Genomic DNA, 24,471 nt, shown 5'->3' with positions numbered 1-24,471 from the left:
AGCCAAATCCTGCAATAGCATCTTGCGATGGGAAACAGTAAAACCCCCATTTGACAGACAGGGAAACCGAGGCACATTCAGGTAATCAACTTACCCAGGATCACCCAGCTCATAAGCGGCATGGCTGAGACACACCCGGCAGTCTGGCCCTGGAGTCTGTATTCTTAACAGCCGTGCAGCCCTTTCCGTCCCTCTTTTAGCATAAAATTCGGACGTTTGTACGAACGTAGAGCACACACACAGAAAAGCACACAAAGCACCTCCATGCAGCTCAGTGAGATCTTACAAAATGAACACACCAGTGGGCCAGCCCCTCAGAAGCCCCCTTCTGGCCACTCACCGAACTCGGACAGATTGCACACTCACAGGATTGCAAGGAAGAAGCCAGGTTCAAAAGTGCACGGACTGTACGGGTCTGTTTGTTCCAAATTCAAGAGCGGGCGAAACAACTCCATGTTGTTAGATGCCAACATAATGGTGATGGGGGTTGCGGTGAGGGGAAGGGGCTTGAGGGGGCTTCGAGGTGTGGGTGATATGGGGTGTCACTTGCAGAAATTCCCCTGAGCTGGGTGCTTTGGCACCGCGCTCATTTTCCGGTGTCTATGCTACGTAAGCTTCTGTACAAAGTTTACTTAGGAAAAGGGAGTGGCGGAAGGTGGAGGGGGGAGCCCTTCTGGGAGACCCATGCCAAAAATGCGTAACCCGAATCTAATCACGAGGAAACACACGCACGTTGACAAAACAACTGGTCTGTAATCTCCCCAAGTGTCAAGGTCACGAACGATAAAGACTCAGGACCGGTTCCAGATGGATGGAGAGTAAAGTGTGACGACTAGATGCAACGTGTGTGATCCTGGACTGGGGAAGTGTGTGTGTGTGTGTGTGTGTTTAACTTAAAAAAATTTTTTTTTTTGCTATAAAGGACATTATTGGGACAGTTGGCATAAGGTCTGTGGATTAGATAACAGTCCTAATAGTGCCAGTGTTAATTTCCTAATGATGATACTGTACTATGTTTGTGTCACAGAATGTTCTTAGGAAATAAGCACAGACAGATTCGGGGGGGGGGGGGGGCGGTAAGATGAGTAATGCCCCCTCTCCGCAAAATGTCCATGGTCTGAATCCTGTGAATGTTACCTTGCAGGGAAAAATAGACTTTACCGATGTGATGAAATTCAGGATCTTAAAACGGGAGATTAATCTTGCATTATCCAGGTGGATCCAAAACGTAATCATAAGTGTTCTTATAAGAGGGAGGCAGAGGGGGAAGGCCACATGAGCAGAGGTTAGAGTGATGCATTTTGGTTTTTTTTTTCAATTTTTTTGGCCGCGCCGCGTACCTTTCGGGATCTTAGTTCCCCAACCAGGGATCGAACCCAGGCCCTGGCATGAAAGCGCAGAGTCCTAACCACTGGACCACCAGGGGAGTCCCTAGAGTGATGCATTTTGAAGACGCAGAAAAGGGCCATGAGCTAAGGCATACGGGTGGCCTCTGAAAGCTGAAAAAGGCAAGAAAACGAATTCTTCCCAGAGCCTTCAGAAGGGACCAGCTCTGCTGACACCTTGACTTTAACCAGTAAGACTGATTTTTGACTTCTGACCTCCAGAACTGAGAGGGAATAAATGTGTGTTGTTATAAGCCACTACGTTTGTGGTCATTTGTGACAGTGGTCATCGGAAATATGAAGGGTGAAGGGATCCCTGGGCTACACCCCTACTCTCGAACAGCTCAGAACAAGTAATTAGAAAGACAGACAAGGATAAAGCAGATGTGGCAAGATGGTAATGTTTGAGGAATCTGGGAGAAGGTATGCAGCGATTTTGTGTACTCTAAAACTTTTCTGTAAATCTGAAACTATTCAAAATAAAGAGGTTAGGGACTTCCCTGGTGGTCCAGTGGTTGAGACTCGCGCTCCCAATGCAGGGGGCCCAGGTTCGATCCCTGGTCAGGGAACTAGATCCCACATGCTGCAACTAAGAGTTTGCATGCCGCAACTAAAGATTCCCCATGCCACAACTAAAAGATCCTGCATGCCACAACTAAAAGGATCTCACATGCTGCAACAAAGATCCTGCGTGCCGCAACTAAGACCCAGCACAGCCAAATAAGTATTTTTTTTTTAAAAAAAGAGGTTAAAAAAATCCCTGAAAACAGAAGGGGGGGGTGTGTTGGTCACTGGCCTGACAGCTTCAAGAAGCCTTACTCTGAAGGACACACAAGAAACAGCTAACAGAGGTTGCCTCCTGGGAGCCCGGGACACTGGAATGATCACAGACTTTTAGTTCTTTTTGAATTTCATACCCCTTGAAATGTAGTCAAAAAAAAGACCACTGCTGAGAAAAGACTCAGTTTCTGGAATTAGACAGTGAAATTGCAGTGATGATTCACACCACCTTGTGAATATATTACAAATACTGAACTGTATACTTGACAATGGCGAATTTTACGGTCCATGAATTCTAGTCCCCCAGGGAAAAAAGGTTTTGGTATAGTTTTCGGGGCACGCTGGGGTGTGCAACAAATCTGAATTTTTCCTTTCGATCTCCATCAGGATCGTAACTCCTTGTGGAAAGTATCTGTTCCTTATTCACCTTCTAACTGTATCCTCTGCACACAGTCAGCACTCCATAAATGTGTTCACGAATGAACTTCAGCTTGCCACTTTGGGGGGAAGAATTCCTTCCACAGTCCCCACTACTTTTGGGATTCAATCTTATCCCTTATCAAGGTCTTCGGCACCCTGTCCCCAATCCTCCCACCTGCTCCAGCCTCGGGTCCCCTCAGTTACTCCAACCAGCCAGGCCAACCTCTTTAATCCCCGCCAACACCTGACACTCTCTCTTGCCCCCAGGCTTTTGCCCTGGGAGTTCCCTCCCCATAGAGGCGGTCCAGAACCACCTACACCTGCTTAATTCCTGCCTGACCATCAGGGCTCAGCCAAGCGCCGCCTCCTCCAGGGGCTGCCCCGCCCCTTCCGAGACCCCACCCCCCACCCCCCTGACCCACAGTCACTGCTCCATGCACCTTCCAGCCATCACTCTTCCAGGGGATCAACTTTAATCCACTTGTGTGATTTGATGCTCCCTGGGTCTCAGCGCTCCAGGGGGCAGGGGCTTGTTCTGTCTTGGTCACGGTTCATTTCTCCCAGCGTCTGCAGGGGTCTGGCCCGCAGACTCTATCATGTTTTGAATGAATCGATATACGAATGAACAAATGGCCAAGAATTAACTAGTGGGGGGTACATTACTGAGGCGTGACCTGGGGCAAGCCAGTGGCCTCCTGGGCCTAGGTTTCCCCTGCTGGGCAGTGGGAGGGGCTGGGCGGGGGTGGGGGGGTCAGGGGGCTGGGGTGTCGGGAACAGCCCAGGGTCCCAGAAACGCTGGGAGGTTTTGCGGCAGGGCAGCGAGGTACCTCCCAAAAGATAAATAAATGAGCACATCTCCTGATAGACTCACAAAGGCATCATCACCCCTAACAAACTGGATGATTATTCATCCTAACCATCAAGCTCAGACCTGACCCAGACTCGAGTTCCCCCGGTGGCCTTTAAAATGGCCTTTTACGGTTGGCTTCGGAACCTGCGTGGGTTCCAAGCACCCGGTGAACCTGACGCCTGAGGGGTTGGCAGTCAGCTCTGGCTGGTGACTTCAACCCAGCCGGCAGTAAGCAAGCCCCAACCTGCATGGGCGGAGGCGTGGGGCTGGCGAGGCTACGACGGCCTCACGTGACAGGAGCTCACCTCCCTGCGTGCTAGGCTGCCTGTTCCACCTCCCTGGTGGCATTTACGGCGCCAACGTGGATGGGAAGTGAGGAGGGGCGTGGAGGTCCTGCTTCCACTGGCCCCGAACGCTCTCTGCCCTGGGCTTCCCGTGGGCGACCCAGAGGCGCCCACCTGCCTCTCTGGAAACGGATCACGGGCTGGCTTTGGAGTCAGACCCGGGTTCCACCACCACCTCATCAAAGGCAGTGAGTCCTATAGGGCAGACACCCCACCTCCCTGGACCTCTGTGTCCTTCTTTCTTTTTGGCCATGCCATGAGGCTTGTGGGAGCTTAGTTTCCCGACCAGGGATCGAACCCAGGGCCATCCCTAACCTACGAGTCCTAACCACTGGACCGCCAGGGAACTCCCCATCTCTGTCTCCTCTTTCTTCCAAAGGAGAGTCTAGAAAAAAGGTGACCGGCTGGCTCCACTCCTTGGAAGTGAGACACAAAATCACACTGTTATGAGACCCCATCCACCTGCCACACCAGCAAAAGCAAAAAAGCTGACAACAGTGGTTGCTGGCAACCACGTCGGGGGAACAGGTGCTCCAGACACAGGGTGGGAGAAACTGGAAACTAGCGCCACCTTCTGGACGGCGGCGAGGTCGATTCAGTACAATTTAAAAAAACAGAGTGGGGTTGGGGGAAGGGAAAGGGGCTGGGGGTTAGAGCTGAAAGCCAAGAAGTCATGAGCCCGTTAACTGCTGGATCTGGTGCCAGGTTCCTGGGGGAGGGGTGGGGGGTTCACGACCCTCTGCTCTCTACTTGCATACCTGTTTGAAAGGTTCCGTAAGAAAAAGGTAAAAAGCAAAATTATTCAGCAGTAAAAAGGAAGGAAGCACGGATACATACGACCACATGGATGAAACTTCAAACCATCATGCCGAGGGAAGAAAGCCAGCCACAGAGGATGATATATTGTATGATTCCATCTGTATGAAAAATCTAGCAAATCCACAGACACAGGAAGCAGATCTGTGGTTGCCAGGGGCTGGCATTGGAAAACCAGCAGACGACCGCAAAGGGGCGCAAGTTAGCTTCTTGGGTCACTGAAAATGTTCTAAAATTGATTGTGGGGATGGCTGCACAGCTCCGAAGGTACTAAAAGCCACTGGCTTGTATTTGGCCACGCCACAGGGCCTGCGGGATCTTAGTTCCCCAACCAGGGATCGAACCTGGGCCCTTGGCAGTCAAAGTGCGGAGTCCTAACCCCTGGACCGCCAGGGAATTCCCTGACATATACTTTGAATAGGTAAATGTTTTGGTATGTGAATGATATCTCAATAAGGCTGTTAGATTTCCGTGAATGCTGGATAAAACCAAAAACTGCACCTCTCCTTGGACTCAGTATTTTGTGGCTTAAGAACTGATCCTGCAGTTCTGTTCGCCCACGAGCACAAAGATCTACTTATAAGGATATTCTTGGCACTTTTTGATTCCAACAGCAATAGGAGGCAGTCACCCGAAGGGTGTGTCTGCAAGGGACAGACAGGTTACAAGAATCACGGTTCATCTAAACAGTGAAACCTTCTGCAACCACAAAAAAACCTGAAATTCACCTATACCTACAAAACCAGAAAGACTGCCAAACACGCTGTTTGCTGGGAAAAGTAGGGGACAAAGCCCACGCTAGCACGGGGGGCGATGAGCCGAGCGTTCTACCCCAGTGCCGCCCAGGACCCAGGCCAGGGTGCGGGGCCTGATATGCCAGGTGTTTTCATTGTTACTTGGTGCCTCTGAGCGGGTACTGGGAGGAAGGTCAGGGAGGTGGGGCCCCATCTGGATCAACCACTGCGCAGGAACTTTTAAATCAGGAGAGAAATACAGTAACATTTTTTTTGGGGGGGGGAGGGGGCGGGCAGCATGCAGGATCTCATTTCTCCCACCAGGGATTGAACCCATGCCCCCTGCAGTGGAAGCACAGAGTCTTAACCACTGGACCGCCAGGGAAGTCTCAGAAATTCGGTAACATTTTGATCAACATTAGAGCTGAACATCAGCCCTGGGGCTGGAGAATAATGTGTGTCTTTTCTTACATGTCTGAAATATTTCTGGCAGGAGATGCAGGAAACTTAACAGTGGAAAACTGGGCTCAGAGGGGCCCAGGGCGACTCGGTTTTCACACGATGACCTTTGATCATATTCAGATTATGTCACTACACGCCGCCGGTGCTGCAAAATTTTTGTTTCGGGACTGGAGACACTGGAGCTGCTGCCCGCGCCCACCACACGGCAGGAGGGTTACTTGAGGTGACCTGTGTCAGGAGGGCAGGCGGTACCTGAGGGGCTCAGGCCCCCACTGTGGCCTCCATCTGAATTTGTTTGTCAGTTGCCCAGGGAGGAGCAGGGCAGTTACGCAACCCGTGGTTGGGAAATCTAGCAGGGAGGCCTGGGACCCTGTGTCAATATGCCTGAGGACGCTGGCCTGTTCGCTGCCTGGGTGGACAGCCAACCTGGCACTGGGTCTCCAGCCCTCCCTATTGGCCCTGGAGCCCACAGTGGCTCCCGAGGCCTTCCACAGCCCCAGAGACCAGAGGAGAATGAGACCCAGCCCCGGCCCCGCTCAGAACTAGAAATCAGGGTCTCCACGGGACTGGTGAAAGGAATCACAATTCATCCAGACAATGAAATGCCAGGTAGCCGGAAAAAAGACTGAGATTTCCCCCTCTATGTGTGCGTAATGGGTTGAATCGTGTCCCCCTACTCCCTCCAAAAATACATTAAAATCCTAATGCCTGGGACCTCTCAGAATGTGACCTGATTTGGGTATTGGGTCGTTGCAGCTGTAATTATTTAAGTTAAGATGAGATCACACGGGAGTGCGGTGGCCCCTAATCCAAAATGACGGGTGTCCCATAAAAGGGGAGATGTGCATACAGATGCTTGGGCAGGGAGGCGGGCGCACCGCATGAAGGTGAAGGCGGAGGTCAGGTGACGTTTCTAACAAGGAAGAAGTTAGGGGAGGGGAAGGCAACAGATTCTCCCAGGACCGACGAACCCCACCAACACCTCGATCTCGGACTTCTGGCCTCCAGACCTGGGACATGATCAATTTCACTTGTTTAAGGCACTCGGTTTATGGTGCTTTGTGATGGCAGCCCTGGCAAACGAATACAGTACTGCAACGGAACTACTGTCAAAAGGTACTGTTTGGTGAGAAAGGTGGGGGGCAAAGCAGCAGAACACGGATAATGAGCTGAGTATTTCACCCCAGTGCCCCCGAGCCCAGACCAACCAAGGAAGACCCTGGGCCAGGGGCAGGGTCTTCCCTGCACCCTCGCTTCACCCTCCTCCTGCCCTCCAGTCCATCCTCCACACGGCCCAGAGCTGCTCCTCCACGGCTCCCAGCCCTCCCATGGCTCCCCAGTGCCCTCAGGACAAATCCCAGCCCCTCAGACTGGCATTTGAGACCCCACCTGCCTCTGTGGCTCCATCTCCCCACTCCCCTGGGTCACCCACTAATTGAATCCATTCGAGAAGTTTCAATTCCTCAAACATGCCACGCCTCTCCTGCCTCAGGGCTTTTGCACATGCTGTTTCCCCGTGCCTAGACCGCTCTTCCCAGATAGCACCAATGCTCACACCTTCGGCTCTCCAGGCCTTTGCGCAAACATCACCATCTCAGTGTGTCCTTCCCGATCCCCTACTTAAAGCTTCCTCCTTCCTCCGTTCCCTGTTTTAGTTTTCAAACCAAGCAATGAATGGCCAGGTGTCCACCCCCATCCTTCATGGGGGGCTCTGGGCTCATGGCTCACTCACAGGTGATTTCCTCGTGGGTGAATCCCAGGACCCGCAGGGACTCCAGTGTCTCCTGGAGGAGCTCACGCTCCTGGCCCGGAGAGGATGATGGCCCGTTGGTCAGGAAGCGGTAGTGGGAGAACGGCTCCAGGAGGAGGTCGGCTGTAGGAATAACGGGGGGAGGCCAAGGTCAAGAATGAGCTGTAGAGTCAGACTCAAGTCCCGGCTTCCTCAATAGCCACCCCAGGAAGAGCATCACTTCCCCACTAGGAACCTCGGTCTCCTCCTCTGTCAAACGAGTGGGGATCCATTCTTCAAGGGTTTGGTGGGAAGGGCCAGGCGTGAAGTGGGTACTTAGCACATATTAGACCTTTCCTCTTCCCTCCTTCCATAATGATCCTCAAGTCGCAGAGTTGCCCAGAGAAGGCAGGAGCCGCCCACTGGCAGAAGCAACAGGGCTGCGGGTGCCTGAGTTAGCAGAAGCCATGGGACAGGAGGGGTCGATGGCACAGGGTTCGGAAGCCACCGTAAGCAGGAGGCTGGGTGCGGAGGGGCCAGGAGGCGGCCCAAGCTACGGGGTGGAAGAAGCCAGAATGACAGGGAGCCACAGGGCAGCGGGGCCACTGTAGACAAGACAGCCTTGGGGCGTTTCCACAGCCAGAGGGCCGGAGGAGCGCAGAGCAGGAGACAGAAGGAGTCTCAGGCAGGAGCCATGAGGCAGCAGGAGCCTACAAGCCACGCAAACCACGATCTTCGGGAACCACGAGATGGCAAAGCTGGAGTTGTTACAGCACCCGCTGGAGTAAGCAGAGCCCCGGAGTTTCAGGAGAGAAGTGAGTGTGGGCAGGAGACACGTGGCCACGTAGCTGGCATGAGCAAGACCCGGGAGACAGCGGGAACCAGAGGGCAGCAGAGTCTGGGGGTGGCAGGAGTCGAGAGGCGGCAGAAACCAGGGGCGGTGGGATCCGGGAGGCGAGAGAATCCACCACCCAGCAGGAGCCTGACACAAAGCAGGTGCTTGACAAAGGTTAGTGCCTCCCATGTCCTCCGCCCCAGGGGGTCCACACGCGGCCACCACCCAGACCCGCGGGAGGGGTGGGGAGCCATTGGACACTAACCCTTGAGCTGCTCCCCGGCGCCTCCCAGCAGCTGGTAGAAGATGTGGAAGCTGCATTCGTCCTTGGCCTGGCGGATGGCCCTCGACTTCTCCAGCAGGTCTGGGTGGGGGGTGAGTTAAGGTGCTACATGGAGGGGAACCCCCTGCTATCCCGTGGAACAGTGGAGTCACTCATAGCCCCGGCCGGCGACCTGGTCGCTAACTGGACCAGTGGCTTTGGACATGTGTCACTTAAGGCCTCAAGCCTTAGTTTCCTCATCTGTGCAAGGGGCCCGATACTAACACGCGTCCGTGAGTCTATGAGGTGCTGTCGGGGTAAATGAGTTACTATGTGTCAAACACTGGAGCTGTGCCTGGTTTTTTGTTACCAAGGATAAGAATACCTCCTGCTGTCATGACCCTCTCAGCCTCAGTTTCCCCGTATGACTACTGGGGCTCTCAGCTTCTCCCTCTGGGAAAGCCACATGGCACGTTTACACACTGAAAATCGGTGAGACGCCTTAAAGGAAAATAAAACATCGGATAATTGGTGTAGCCGTCTGTGTCCTTCACTCATGGACCTCCGAGCACATATTTTGCACGACTGTCATAATGCAGGACCTGCCTTGGGGAGCCTCGCCCAAGATGGACTGCAAACCATTGACCCAAAACCCTGGGGCGCTAACCTGCTCGGGTGAGACAGGGAGGACCCACGGGAGGAGGTCCCACAGGGCAAGGTGGGGTGAAGGGAGCATGCGCGACCTGGGAGACCCTGGGTGATGACAGCCCCGAGCCTCGTTTTCCTCTTCTGTGAAATGGGATAACAGCATCTGCCTCACAGGGTTACAGAGACGAGGAGCTGAGTTAACACATGGAGGGTCCTCAAGACACTGCTAGGCACGCAGTAAACCCCCAAGAAATGTTGGACAGGCTGATGCTGGTGTGAGGGGTCAGGCCAAGCCCGGGATCCATCTGTTTGACCCCGCGGGTGGCACCTGCCCCGCGAACAGCAATGACCACAGGCTGGTCATTGGCCCCGAGGCAGAGACAGCCAGGAAGGAGAGCCGTGCCTGGTGGGGGCAGCCCCAACTGGATGGGGAGTGTGGATGGGAGAAAGTTAGCGTTTGGAAGCAGGCAGAGAAGATTCCGGGATCCGTGGAGGCCTGGGATGGCAGGATGGATGGGGCAGGGAGAGCCGTGAGCTCTAAGAAGTTGTGTGAGCAGGAACCATGATGCAAAGGGGTGACGGGCCGCAGGAACTGTGGGGATCAGAAGCTGGTGGCAGCAGGGGACATGAGGCCTTGAGCCCAAGGAAGAAGTTACCAGGTGACAGCAGAGTCCATGGGGCCCAGCTCCTTGACAGAGAGATCCCTGTTTCCTTACTCCCTAAGCCCTCTTAGGAAAAACCCTTCACCAACACACTGCTTCTCAACCCTCCCCCAGATTACCGGCGGGGTGCGGGGAGGGCAGTGAGCTTAGATACAGCGGGGATGGGGATGTGATTTGTTATGAATATCAACCACATTGCAATGAATAATTATTAACAATATTAACATTATAAGGACACTGCTAATCTAATCATTCATTCCTAATAATGATAGCTCGTTCTTTTTTTTTTTTTTTTTTCCTCCGTGCCCCACGGCTTGCGGGATCTTAATTCCCCGACCAGGCAGGGACTGAACCCGGGCCCTCGGCAGTGAGAGCGCCGGGTCCTAACCACTGGGCCGCCAGGGAGTTCCCAGAGAGCTCATGCTTGAGTGCTTACGATGTGGCAGGGGCCACGCTAAGAACCTGCCTCACTTCAGACCCTTCCAGAGTAGGTTCAACGATCCGTCCCCTTCTACAGAGGGGAAAACTGAAGCCCGGAGAGGTCAAATCACGTGCTCAAGAGCCTCAAAGTGTCAGAGCTGGGATTCGAACGCGGGTGGGTGTGATTTCTTCGCTCATTCTCTTATGCTCTGCACTCTTGGAGCTTCTGGGTTTTATCTTTTAAATTCCTACCGAGCATGTGTGGGAAAGGTTTGACACAGCTGGCCTGAGTCAGCCGGCTTGCGAGGCCCGCCTCTGGCTGGTGTCTGGGAATCTGGATTTCGGGAGGGTTCCCAGCCTTCCTTGGCTGATAGGAGGGGCTCCCTGCACCTAAACTGTTTGTGCAAAACAACATGGTTTCTTCTGAACACCCGCTTTCCTTCAGGGACTCCGGAATTTGGGTACGTGCCAGGGAGAGGGTGCCTATGTGATCAGCCCCCAGTAAAAACCCTGGGCACGGACTCTCTGATGAGCATGCCTGGTAGAAAACATTTCACACGTGTTGGCACACCTGGGAATTAAGCACATCCCGTGTGACTCCATGGGGCAAGGCCTCTGGAAGCTGGCGCTGCTTGCCCCCCTTACTCAGCCCCACACGCCTTCCCCTTTTGCTGCCTGCGCTCGCGACCCTTATGGTTAAGTCATAGCCGACCCTCCGCCCCATAGCGAGGCTGGGCTGGCCTTCTCCTAAAAGCTCCGGGAGGCCCTGCCCTCCTCCCTTCATGTGGAGATGCTGCCACTGCCCCTTCCTGAGGTTCTAGGATCCTTCCGCTTCTGCAGAGGGGGAAACTGAGGCACAGTTTCTGAGCTGCAGGGAGCCAGGTTTCCCGGCGAATGTGGACACCTGTTTTCCGTAAGCGGTGAGATCCCAAGAGCCACTCTCCTTGGCTGCCACCCCTCGTCCCCCCACCAGGCACCCCTCCAGGTGGTGAGAGGATACAAGTCTCGATGTTGGCGCCCACGATGTACCCGGCAACGTCGAAGTTGATGCGGATGAATTTGCCCTGCGAGGGAAGCAGGTGGAGGGACTTAGCCAAAGATCCCGTGGGCCTAGAGAGCACCGCCAACCCACACTCACGCCTCCCAGAGCCAGGGCTGCCTCTTGCTTTCTCCCTCCACTGAACCCCACTCCAATCGTGAGGTTCCAGTTCGGGGGGCAGTTCCTAGGGGAATTCAAGGTCCAGGCCCCTTTGACTTCTTTCTTTGGGACCCAGGTCCCCAGCTCCTTCATCCCTCAGACCTAGGAGCCACGGCCCCCAGGCCCCCTCCTCCTTCAACAGACCCATACATCCTGCCTCCCCTCCACCATTCTCCTAAACTCCCAGCTCCTGTTTCACTGACTCAGGCCCAGGCACCGCCCTCCCCCAGCACTCACAAATCGGGAGGAGTTGTCATTCTTTACTGTCTTGGCGTTGCCAAAGGCCTCCAGGATGGGGTTAGCCTGAAGAAGCTGCCGCTCCAGCTCACCCTGCAGGGGCGCGGGGGATGACCCGTCAGTGGGGGTAGGGGGGTTGGCCCAGCTGTAAGGGGGGTGGATCTGTGTCACAGCTGGCTGAGTGTCTGTGTGTGGGGGGCCTTTGTGTGTCCGGGTGTGTGCCCTCTTTCCCGCATCTGGGTCTTGCCCTTCAGTCTACTGTGAAGGGAATGAGGAAACATCTGAGGAAACATCTCCAGGATACATTGTTAGTGGAAACAAAAACAAAACAAAAAGCAAGTTGCAGGAAAATACCTGGAGTGTGATCCCATTAATAAAAAATAAATTGAGGGAAAAGCACACCACAAAACAGGACTCCTATTTCTATAAGGATAGACACGTCAGTAAACATTTAGAGAAAGGCCTGCAAGGATACATGCCAAACTGTCAACAGCATAAGACACTCCAAGGAAGGAGGACTGAGAGAAGCAAAGAGGAATTTCACTTTATCTGATCGTTGTTGTTGTTACAGTGAATATGTACTCACGTATTACTTGTAGAATTAAAGAAAAACCTATACCATCTATGTAAAGTGCTTCAAACTGTTTGGCAGCTTGGTAGTTTCCTCCCCCAGTCGGGCTGATCCATGGGTAGGGATTTTTTATTTATTTATTTTTTTAAGATAGGAACCTTTTTTTAAAATTGAAGTATAGTTGATTTATAATATTGTGTTAGTTTCAGGTATACAGCAGAATGATATGGTTATACATATATATGTATATACCTATGTTCTTCTTTTTCCGATTCTTATCCATTATAGTTCATTACAAGATATTAAATATAGTTCCCTGTTCTATACAGTAAATCCTTGGTGTTTATCTATTTTATACATGGTAATGTGCATCTTTTCATCCTCTACTCCCAGTTTATCCCTCCCCCCACCCCCACGGGTAGGGATCTTATTCTGAACTTCCCTACAGCCACCTCGCTGTCAGAGCCAGGAACATAGTACGTGCTCAGTCAACAGCAATCCCCTTCCCCTCTTTCCTAGCCAGGCTCTCAAGGACACCAACTATTTCTTCAAATGCCCTGTGAGCCCTCAGACACTAGCCTGAGCTGGGAGTACACATTACGCCTACCATAGCTGTCAGTGTGGGTCTGTGGGTTGGGTGAACTCGTGGTGTCTGTGGGCTCTGTTAGCAGATCAACAATAAATGGTAGTTTGGGCCTCTGGGTTGTTTCACATTGGGATCTGTGGCCAGTCTGCACAGACACAGTAGGGCTAACAGAAAGGGCTGTGTGGTTGGGGTCTGCACACGTGCGGTAGGACCACACTAAATGCCAGCATGGGCCCTAGGTGTGTGCATGCAGTAGGGCTGCCATAAGCAACAGTGGGGTGGGGGGGGCCTGTGTGCACACAGTAGGGTTGTATGAAATGACAGTGTGGGGCTGGGCGTGCACACAGCAGGACTGTCATAAGTGGCAATGTGGCTTCCTGGCAGGGGTGACCATCAGTGCCTGAGGGGGCCCTGTCTGCCAGGAAGACTGTGGTTTGGGGTGACCCAGGTGGTATGAGGGGTGACAGGACTCGAGGTGATTCCCCACTACTCACATAAGACACGGTGCCGGTGGAGGCCTGGGGAAGTCACAGGACACGAGACACGGACCGGGACACGGACCAGGACACAGCACATGGAACGTGGACAGACACACAGGTGAAATGGTGGTCTCAGGTGGCGGGTGGGGTGAGGCAGAGAGACGAGGGGCTGGGGAAACTGGCCATGTGGAGTGGGGTGGCATCGGGGGGGGGGGTTACCCACAGCACCTGGGGTTTGAATCCAGGCTGGTCCTTCCTGGGTGTGCGGCCTCGGACAACCAATTCACCCCAGCTGTGACTCTTCCCGTCTTTAACGCAGGAAGACCACACCCACCTCACTGGCGTGTTATAGTAATAGAAGCAAAGGGACTAGCACTATATAAATGCTCACTTACAGAGCAAACCTGGGCATTGCCAGAACCTAAACAGGCCTGACACACAGTGGATGCTCTGGAATGTAAGCACCTACTGTGTGCCAGGTGCTGTTCCAAGGGCCAATGAGGCCAAGGACTGGCCTTCACATTTTTGTGTCTACCCTGCCTCTGCTCCCAGCACTGTATCAGGCACACAGTAGGGACGCAGGGGGCATGGGCAGCCAGGAGAAGGCCCACAACTGTGTCCCTCCATGAGGGAGGCAGGGAGTCAGCTATGGGGGGAAGCAGAACCTGAGATGGAGGGGGCCTTGCTGGTGGCAGGGTCCAGAGTACATCCCAAGGCAGGTCACTTACCGGGACACCCGGCTCCTTCCTGCCCTTTGGCGATGATGCCACGTGGGCGAGGTACTGGATGACTTTCTTGGTGTTTTCTGTCTTCCCAGCCCCAGACTCCCCGCTAAGGGGGGGCACAAAGGGAAACAAAAAGGGTCAGCAATGTTCCGAGGTAAGCCCCGCCCATTCCAAGCAGAGCCACTCCCAGCCGGGACCCCGCTTCCTCCAGGAAGTCCTTCAGGATTACTCACGTGCAGAGAATGGATTGATCCTCACGATCTGTAGGGGACAGAGAGGGACGTGTCACCTGGGAGGATTTCTCCAGCGAGACACTGGCCACCCTCTTTTCAAAATCCTTCCCAAGGGCTAAGGAAAAGCTTGGATTTTGACATGTGACCCTCCTGGATTCTAATACCTAACCCTAACTCAACCTCTCATTTGCTGTGTGACCCTGGGAAAGCAGCTACCCCTCTCTGAGCCTGTGTCCTCACCTGTAAAATGGAGACGACAAACTCCAACTGAACGGAATGTGATTCATTCAACGAACTCCAATTTGAGTCCCTACCGTGTGCTGCCTTGTGAGGAGTGTGTGAAATTCAAAGACATGAGAGTGAGATCCTGGACCCCAGGCTCAGCCTCTAATAGAAAACAGGCCACAGAATCGTAGTTATGGTGACTGGTGGCCCATTGGTGGGTCATCTGCCCAACTTGAGGGCAGAGAGCACAGCTCAGTCACCACCATCTCCTCCTGCGCTCGCCCTGGGCTTGACACAACCCTTCAACAAATGCACACTGACCACCTACTAAGTGTCAGACACTGAGGGCAGTGGGAATTTGCAAGGTCCCTGCCCTCATGGAGTATCCGCTTGAGTGGGGGATAAAAGCACATAAACTAGGGGAGTTCCCTGGTGGCCTAGTGATTAGGACTCTGGGCTTTCACTGCCGTGGCCTGGGTTCAATCCCTGGTCTGGGAACTGAGATCCCCGCAGGCCATGCAGCACAGCAAAACAAACAAACAAACAAAACAACAACAACCCCCCCCCCAAACTAAAAATGAAGATTTGACAGTTGGCAATGTCTGGAGACATTTTTGGTTGTCACAACCTGGGAGGGTTGTCCTACAAGTTTTAGGGGTAAAGCCCAGGGATGCTGCTTAATATCCGATGAAGCACAGGACGACCCCCCACTCCAAAGAGTCATCCAGCCCCAACGCCAACAGAGCCAGGGTTGAGAAGCCCTGGCCTGAAGTCATAAGAAGTGACTGAGGGGAGGGGTCGAGGGCCAGAAGGCGTCTCAGAAGAGGTGCTGTTTCAGCTCAGCCCTAAAGGTCGAGGAAGCAGGGAAAAAGCATTCCAGGCAGAGGGGACAACCAGTGCAAAGGCCCTGTGGTGGCACCAAGTTGGAGATGTTTGAGAGACAGCAAGGAGGCCGGTGAGGCTGGGGGAGGGGGCAGAGCTGGAGATGATGCAGATGGGTTTGGAGACCACGATTAAAGGGTCTGGATGGTTTTTAAGGAGGGCAGGAAGTCTCTGGGTGGTTTTTAGCCAGAGAGAGGGCTGCATTCAATAGGGCCTCAAAGTTAGCAGCCTGGTTTGGGAGCCTATGGACATGGGTTCAAGGCCCAGCCACCTCCCCGCCTTGCTGTGTGACCTTGCATCAGTCTCTGAGGTCTTCTGTGCCTTACTTTCCCCATCTGAAAAATGGGGCAGAGTGGTTAGGACTTGGTGCTTTCACTGCAGGGGCCCGGGTTTGGTGCCTGGTCGGGGAACTAAGATGCTGCGAGCTGTACCGCGTGGCCAGAAAAAAAAAAAAGAATCTCGGAGATGAAACATGGGGCTCAAAACAGCCCCTACCTCACAGGGCCATAGTCAGAATTCAGAGAGAATCTTCAATGTTTTTTTTAATATACCAGCTAGTATATAATACAGTTTTGTGGCCTGTTTTGTATCCAGGGCTGAACCTGGGATCCAGAATCTTGCTCTCATGTCTTTGAATTTTCACATGCTCAGCACAAGGAGGAACATGGTAGGGGCTCAAATTGAAGTTTCTTGAATGAATTACATGCTGTTCAGTTGGAGTTTATTGTCTCCATTTTACAGGTCGAGGAAACTGAAGCTTAGGGGGAATTGCTTGGTGGTCCAGTGGTTAGGACTCGGCACTTTCACTGCTGGGGCCCACGTTCAATCCCTGGTCGGGGAGCTAAGATCCTGCAAGCCTCATGGTGTGGCCAAAAAAAAAAAAAAGAAACTGAGGCTCAGAGAGGGACAGCCACTTTCCCAGGGTTACACAGCAAGCAAGAGGCTGAGTCGGGGTTGGGTATTAGAATCCAGGAGGGTCACATGTCAAAACTCAACAGTGCCCAGCCCAGGACGAGGACATGATACAGTGTGACCTACACGCAAGCTGCAGCTGGGGGCCTTGGGTTCGAATCCTACCTCAGCCACTGACCCACCGGTGGGACGGTGGGCAGTGACTGTGCTGCTCTATGCCTCAGTTTCCCCATCTGGCAACCAGGGATAACGAGCACACCTCCTCCATAGGGTGGCTGTGATGTTAAATGTGTTCATCCCTGAAAAGTGTTTGACCCAGAGTAGGCACTCACTCTTATTTTCTTGAACATTTATTCCTGTTATATTAACTAGTATAAAAAATATGTAACAAATTAGATTATATAACCAAATAAAATGTTACCTCTGACTAAATACAAATTTATAATGTGACTATAAAAACATTATATATAAATGTTTGAGTGCATAATGCAGGTATTTGCAGGTATTTTATTATATATATATATATATATATATGCATGTATGCATACATAATAAATATCTAATGAGTGTAGTATGAATACTACATGGGAATTATGGAATTTTGCCAGCACTGATCGACATTGTCATGGGGTGAATGGCAGCCCCTCTGACGAACATCCTTGCGCAGTGCTCAGCCTGCCCAGCTGTACACAGCGACCCCATGCTGCCCATCGTCTAAGGGGCAGCCATTCACCCATGACAATGTAGATCATGTCAACAATATAAATGCTGAATGAATGAACAGTCTTAAGAATCACTGTTTCAAGAGGAATTTTTGCAAGAGCTGGCAACAGTGAGGTCCCAAGTGAGACTTGTTGAGGGAAGGGGTGAACAGAGAGACAGATAAAAAGGGGCCTGTCTGGTAGGACCCAGAGCCTTGCCCACTCAGCCCTCCACTGGTATTACCTCCTGCCCCACAAAGAAGCCTCACAGTGTCTGAAATCCTTGACCTGTCATCTGATCCTGACCCCCAGCCCAGTCCCCACTGAAGAGGCACCTCCAGCAGCCCAAGCCCCACACTCACCCTGGAGCATGCTTCGGTAGGCCCCTTCAGTCACTGCGTACACGTGGGGCGGCACTTCGTGGCGCTTTTTGCCCCGGTACATCTCCACAATCGCCTCCGTATAGATGGGAAGCTGCTTGTACGGGTTGATGACCACACAGAAAAGGCCGGAGTAGGTCTGCAGTGGGCAAGAAGGAGAGGGCCTCAGCTAGCTGCCTGCCTGTGGCCCAGAGGGTGGCATGGGGCTGCCGTGTACAGCTGGGCAGGTTGTGCACTGCACAAGGACATCTGGCAAAGGGGCTGCCATTCACACCATGACAATGTAGACTTGAACAGTTGTTACAGTTTCAGGCTGACGGGTGAAAAGAAGCTTTCCAAACTGCACAAAGGTGCTGAGAATTCACACCCAGAGAGAGAATGTAGGCTCTGTAGCCCGGTCACTGCTTGGACTCGCACATGCGTGAAAGGACCATGTGCAAGTTCATCTGCAGCATCATTTTTAAAACAGCGACAGACTGGAGACAATCTGGATGCTCGGTCATACAATGGATTCCTATGATGCTTCTGGTGTACTGTATACAGGTAGAGAACTAGCTCCAAAACATTATCATGGAAAGGAGACAAGGTAAGAACTGTTTGCACTGAAAGGGGTACAAGAAGAATATTTTTATGAATTTGCTTGAATACACAGAATATTTCTGGAAGGGTGCTCCCAGTATGTGCAGCAGCTGAAACGCAACAAGAGCATGTCTGCAGTTTCTGTTCACAACAGACTCACAGGACCTGCTGCCACGACCGTCTTGGTGGTTCCTTCCTATTGGAGGAAATGCTAAACAGGTTCTCAAGGTGAGTGAAAATAAAGATGTGATTTTTTTTTTTTTTTTTTTGCATCCAAGTTCATGGACACCCTGAATTTGTCCACACAGCTGTTGGGCCTGAGTGCAGGACCCTGTAACGGTTTAAGAACTGTTCCAGCTCGGACAGAGCCTCGGGTAGACAAGACGCACTTAGGATGGATAGAGGCAGTTAGACAGCTAGAGGGCTAGCTGATCACCTAGCTAAACCAACCCAGAGAGCTAACGAGCTAAGTTAGCTGGACTAAGCTAGCTAATCCAGCAGAGAGTTAGCTGCTTAGGGGCTTAGCTAGTTAACTATGAAACCAGTTAGCTACTTAGCCAGCTAGTTAGCTACTTAGCTAGTTGAATGGCTAGCCGGTTACTTGTTGGTTGGTAGCAGAACTGCTTTAAGCTCCCAGATGGCTAGAGCTTCTCAAGCAGAGCGAGGGTGTGGCCACCACAGGCTGCCCGGCTCCCAGGTGCCAAGCTTTTAAGGATGGGAGGGTGGGTGGAACAACCGGTTTGCTGGGTGTCTGCCCTCCCTGCCAGCAGCTCCCAGGAGCTCTCGAGGGCAGGGCGGCCGGACCACATTCCCAGGGAGGGTATCTCATGGCTGCTGGCGCCCAGGCCCCCACTCCTGGCTGACAGAGGAGCCTTCCCGACCCGTGCCACTCCCCATCTCAGCCCCCTCCTGCCAACCATACCTTGTGGCCAGGGCGACACCCCAGATGGAACCTGAGCTGGCTGCCAAGGCCAGGGGGCAAAGGGCAGAGGCTGGTGTGCCTAGAGAGGGTCGGGGACACCTGAGTGGCCGGGGCACAGCTGCGGAAAACCTGGCTGGAAGGGTCTGGGGTAGCTGCTCCAGCCCTCGGAGCTCTGAAGGCAGACCCACCAGGTGCAACTCCCTGCCTCCCCCTCTCCTCAGCCCCGTGGCTCTCCCCACAGTCTCGGTTTTCTCCCTGAGAAACCCTCCCCGTCTCATTACAGAGGCTGTGGGGATTAAGGATGATAATGAATAAAAACCAGCCAGCCCAAGGCGGGGCCCCATAAAAGGCACTCCAGCCATGGGTCCCAAGACGCTCACGTTCCCATCCCACTTGAAAGCTAAGAGTTCACTCAGACTCGGATGCCACGTCATCCTGGGTTTTGAGCCCTGTGTGACTTAGCACAAGGGGCTCACCCTCTCTGAGCCTCAGTTGCCAGTCCTGGTAAAATGGAGCTGTAACCCACACACACACAGTCTAGAAGGATTCTGAGAGTGGCACGCCACCATGCATCTTCCAGTGCCTCACGGAGCAGAGAACATGGCCAGTGTTCAGCAGATGGGTTCCCTTCCTGCCCTGAGCATCCCAGTGAAGGGACCGAGACCTTGAGCCACTCAAGGCCAAATAGCCTATTAGCGACAGAAACTGGGTTTCTAGAACCCCGGACGCCCCCCACTCCTTGCACTGGGAAGCGCTGTCTTCCCCATCACCAGTTGGCCAGTTAGTATTTATTAAGCAGGGCCCAAGAACGAACAAGGTGGAGTTTGAATCGAATCTTCTAGCTGCGTGGCCTGAGCAAGCACCTTAACTTTTCTGGGTCCCATTTTCTCATCACACAGGGACGGGAACAGCGCTTACACAGAGGGCTGCTGGGAGCCATCCACAAGTTCCCGTTGCAAGTACAGGGCTCAGCGTGGGCCCTGGAGCCCTGTGCACGCATATTTATTTATTTGTTTGTTTGTGTATTTATTGGCCGCGCGGCACGTGAGGATTTTAGTTCTCCGACCAGGGATCAAACCTGCACTGCCGCTGCAGCCTTAACCAGTGGACCTCCAGGGAGCTCCCTGTGTGTGTTTAATATGTTAGCTGTTAGCTACTCCTGGGCTAATGGCTTCTCCTCTCCAAGCCGTGGACCAAGGAGGTGATAACCCCTACCTCACAGCCTTACGTGGAGAGGGGGTCAACAGATCATATTGGAAAGAAGTTTAGAAGAGCTCCTGATGGAGAAAGCAGGCCCTCACTAATTGCTAATAATTATTGTTAAGGCCCTATTTGCTTCCTGTCTGGGCTTCTGGAATCTTCTATCTCACTTTCATTTGTCAGGTCCCAATTCTCTGGCTCTTGGGCCATAGCCTTAGCTCAGGCCTTACCATTTTTTCCCCTGAACTTTCCCAATAATCTTCCTAATGCAGTGGATAGGATGTAGGGTCTGCAGTCAGATGGCCTGGGTTCAAATCCCAGTTAAGCTGGTTTGTAGCTGGTGGGGCTTTGTCCAAATCCTGGCCCCTCTCTGAGGCTCAGTGTCCCCAGCTGCACAATGGGGATGATAGGAGATACCTTACAAAGTTGCCGTGAGAGTTCAGAGTGTTTATTAACAGGAAAAGGGTGGCTCAGTGTTTTGGGTGCCCCTCTGATCCCCTGTCTTTGGTGAGGTCCAGGGGAGTGGCCTAGACAGAGGTCTCTTTCCCAGGACTCGCAAAGGTTAGTGAGGAATCATAAGGGCCCAGTACAGCCTGGAGAAGCTGCCACCTCCATCCAGGGCCAGACAGCCCTCAGTTCAAATCCCACCCCTGCCACCAAAAGCTGAGGGTCCCTGAGCCAGCCACTGTCCCTCTCACAACCTCAGTCTCCTCCCCAAACAGGAATCAGATTTCATAAAAAATATTCTAATCTTGTGCTTGTGACCCTTAATGGGATGGATACTGGGGCCAGTTTATTTATCTTTATTTTTTGATACATCTCATCATTTATTGAAATATTCTTTTATTACTCTCATTAAAGTTTTGTGGTTTTTAAAAAAATATAAAACCAGCACTTTTCCTTTTAGGGTTTTAGCGAGGTATTTTGTAGTTTTTCTTGTGGGGTCACTTGAAATGAGTAAGGTAGTGAGACTCTAAGTGAGCACTCCAAGCTAGTGTTTGGAGCACAGCTCTGGGGCCAGCTGCCTGGGTTCAAATCCTTCATGTCCATGTGACCTGGGACCCAAGTCACTTAACATTCCTGAAACATCAGGTGATAAGAACAAGCTCCGCCCCAGAAGTGAGCTGATAACCCACAGGAAGCACTTAGTACAGTACTTGGCACATCACAAGTGCTTGATAAATATTTGCTAGCCACCCATGATCATTATTTCTCATTACTATTGTCCACATTCCTTGTCACTCTCTCTAATCCTGTTTGCTCTGAATAACGCTTTGGCTGTCCCTTAGAACCACCCTGGAAGCTTATTAAAAAGACCAGTCACACCCTCAGAGAGCCTGATTTAAATGGGGTGAGGCGGGGCTTGAGTGTCGGTATTTAAAAAAAAATTCCTAACCTGATTCTAACGTGAAGGCAGAGTTAAGAACTGCTGCCCTACTCCACCTGTTTGCTTTTAATGTGAGACAGTGAATGCTTAACAGAGACTAGACCATAGTCAACCTCACTATCATCAATCCCGTCTTAACCCTAAGAGGCATCATAGCAAAGCGGTGGGGCCTGGAGCCAGACTACCCACGTCTGCCAAGTCCAACTGGGTGACCTTGGTCAAGGAACTTGACCTTTCTGTGCCTCAGTTTCTTTATCCGTAAAATGGGGACAAAATGCTTTATAATTGTGCAAATGTATTGAAACGATATATTTTAGAGTGCCTGGTACATGCTTAATAAACGTTAGTTTTTATTGTTATTAAATCTCTCTGGGCCTCAGTTTCCTTTCAGGTATAAAACACTCTACTATTTGTAAGATGAAAGGAAACAAATGCACAGAGCCAGGCATGCAGTTTTCCATACTCAGTGGCTCCCATTAATTATCACTACAGATCCATATCCCTTTCTCAAAACCTTTGGATGTGTTATATTTGAGGATTCAGAATTTTTTTAACTTAAGGAAAATAATAAGGAGCATCTACCCTATAATATTACAGGACGCCCCCAGTGGGGTCGGAGGCACTCTTTATGCAATAGTTTATCATTTGGCACGTAAGCGTAGGCAGAGTCATACGACATGGGATAAAGATTATACATAGCCTCAGCTTGGTTCAAGTTGTGGTGCTGACACCCAGACCCCGCACCCCGGGCAATGCCCTCCCAGGGAAGGAGGCCACTCACATAGATGAGGCCGGAGTAGTATCGCTCGCGGAGGTTGTGCAGCACGGAGGCCTCATTGAGGCAGGTCAGCTCAGCCATGTCCTCGGCCTTGCTGAACTTGGGTGGGTTCATGCGCTGGATCTGGTCCCGCGGCAGCCGCAGCCGCCGCCCACTCTCCGCCAGCTCCACCTCGGCTTCCTCCTCGCCCTCGTCCCGCAGGGCCGCCGCCTCGAAGCCGTGCAACTCCGAAGGCACCCACACCAGGCGCCGTGCTGTCCACTCCACCTGCGGGGACATGGCCGAGCCCCCGGGCACACTCCCCACGCCCGGCCCACGGGGCGCAAACAGGAACGGCTGGGCCGCCTCGGGCACTGGGCCAGGCCTGGGGGGTGCCTTCCGCCCGGGCACCGACACGGTCACTGCTGCCATGGTCTGCAGGGAGAGAGCAGAGGGCGAGGTTCAGGGAAGGGGGGGGCTCCATCCCCACCCCAGATCCCCCAGGCAGTCGCCACTGCCTTTCTCCACCAGACCTCGATTTACACGTCTGCAAAATAGATCCACAGATCTTCCTTTACTCATTCCACCCATTCACCTCTCTATCCATTCATTCATTAAATAATTCTGTTTGTATGTGTGTGGCCACACTACGTGGCTTGTTGGATCTTAATTCCCTGACGAAGGATTGAACCCTGGCCACAGCAATGAAAGCTCCAAGTCACAACCACTGGACCCCCAGGGAATCCCTGATTCAATAATTCTTTAATAACAACCTAAATGTTCATCAACAGATGAATGGACAAAGATGTGGTACATATATACAGTGGAATGCTCCTCAGCCATTAAAAAAAGAATGAACTAATGCCATTGGCAGCAACATGGATGGACCTAGAGATTATCATACTAAGTGAAGTAAGTCAGACAAAGACAAATATTATGATATCGTTTATATGTGGAATCTAAAACATGACACAAACAAACTTATCCACGAAACTGAAACAGATTCACAGACATAGAGAACAGATTTGTGGTTGCCAAGGGGTGGGGGATGAGGGAGGGAAGGATTGGGAGTTTGGGATTAGCAGATGCCAACTATTATATATAGAATGGATAAACCACAAGGTCCTACTGTAGAGCACAGGGACACATATGCAATATCCTGTGATAAACCCTAATGGGAAAGAATAGGAAAAAGAATTTATATCTGTATAACTGAGTCACTTTGCTGTACAGCAGAAATTAACACCACATTGTAAACCAACTATACTTCAATAAAACAGATTTTTAAGAATTAATTCTCTAATAAGCCAAGCTGTGAGCCAGGCACTATTCAAGGCATCAGCCATATAGCCAAAGACCAGCCAGAAAAAGATCCCTGCCTTCCTAAGGTGTTTACATTCTAGCCCTGCTCTGGCTATTTCGGGAGCCATGGCCCTGTGTGGCTACTGGAAAGTTGAAATGGAGAATCCAAACTGAGGTGGGTTCTGAGCATAAGACACACACCCAGTTTCAAAGACAGTACAACAGAAAGCTCATTCGTGTTTTTTACATTGGATGACATATTGCACTGATAATATTTTGGATGTATTGGGTTAAATAAAATACATCATTAACATTCATGTCACTTGTTCCTTTTTACATTTTTATTTTGAAAGTGGCTAGAAATTTTTAAATTACACATTTGGCTTGCATTGTGTTTGTACGAGTTCGCACTGCTCTAATCCCAGGAGATGGATTCAAAGATAAATAAGTAAATTATATAGTATGTTAAATGATGATACATGCCAAGTAGAAAAATGAAACAGGGAACAGGAGATGTTAGGGGTTGAGGGGAGCTGAAGTTTTAATTGGGGTGGCCAGGGAAAGCCTCTTTGATGTGGCATCAGAATAAAGATCTGAGGGAGATGAAGGAAGCAAGCCATGGGAACATCAGGAGGAAAAGCATTCCAGGCTGGGAGAATAGCTCCGTGCAAAGGCCCTGGGGCAGGTGTGTGCCTGTATGTCTGTGGCACTGTGAGAGGCCAGTGTGGCTGGTGCCAGGTGATCCAGGCAGAGAGGGCGGTAGGTAAGGTAAGATTAGGGACCAAAGGGGTCAGATTGTGTTGTGATGAGGACCTTGATCTCATAGATGTGAGCCCTAGGAGGGTGTC

General features: G+C 51.8%; 1 protein-coding gene across 3 annotated transcripts in view; it reads right to left on the bottom strand.

Moving 5' to 3' along the window:
* Nucleotides 1-24,471, bottom strand: part of MYH14 (myosin heavy chain 14) — a 90,525-nt gene that overhangs the window by 62,646 nt on the left and 3,408 nt on the right. For 2 of the 3 annotated variants that reach the window (XM_029239156.1, XM_029239162.1), the window contains exons 2-10: nt 22,346-22,756; nt 17,459-17,615; nt 14,377-14,404; nt 14,147-14,249; nt 13,434-13,457; nt 11,783-11,875; nt 11,348-11,411; nt 8,621-8,719; nt 7,524-7,664 (exon numbers count right to left, since the gene is read on the bottom strand). In XM_029239156.1, coding sequence (XP_029094989.1) covers nt 7,524-7,664; nt 8,621-8,719; nt 11,348-11,411; nt 11,783-11,875; nt 13,434-13,457; nt 14,147-14,249; nt 14,377-14,404; nt 17,459-17,615; nt 22,346-22,753 — 1,117 coding nt within the window. In that variant the 5' untranslated portion in view covers nt 22,754-22,756. The remainder of the gene's footprint in view (nt 1-7,523; nt 7,665-8,620; nt 8,720-11,347; nt 11,412-11,782; nt 11,876-13,433; nt 13,458-14,146; nt 14,250-14,376; nt 14,405-17,458; nt 17,616-22,345; nt 22,757-24,471) is intronic. The other variant, XM_029239169.1, reaches the window with a different exon arrangement.

This window comes from Monodon monoceros, unplaced genomic scaffold, assembly GCF_005190385.1.
Source record: "Monodon monoceros isolate NGI ecotype Baffin Bay Population unplaced genomic scaffold, NGI_Narwhal_1 Super_Scaffold_10, whole genome shotgun sequence".
NCBI classification, from domain to species: Eukaryota; Metazoa; Chordata; class Mammalia; order Artiodactyla; family Monodontidae; genus Monodon; species Monodon monoceros.
This window is presented reverse-complemented; position numbering and strand designations above follow the sequence as displayed.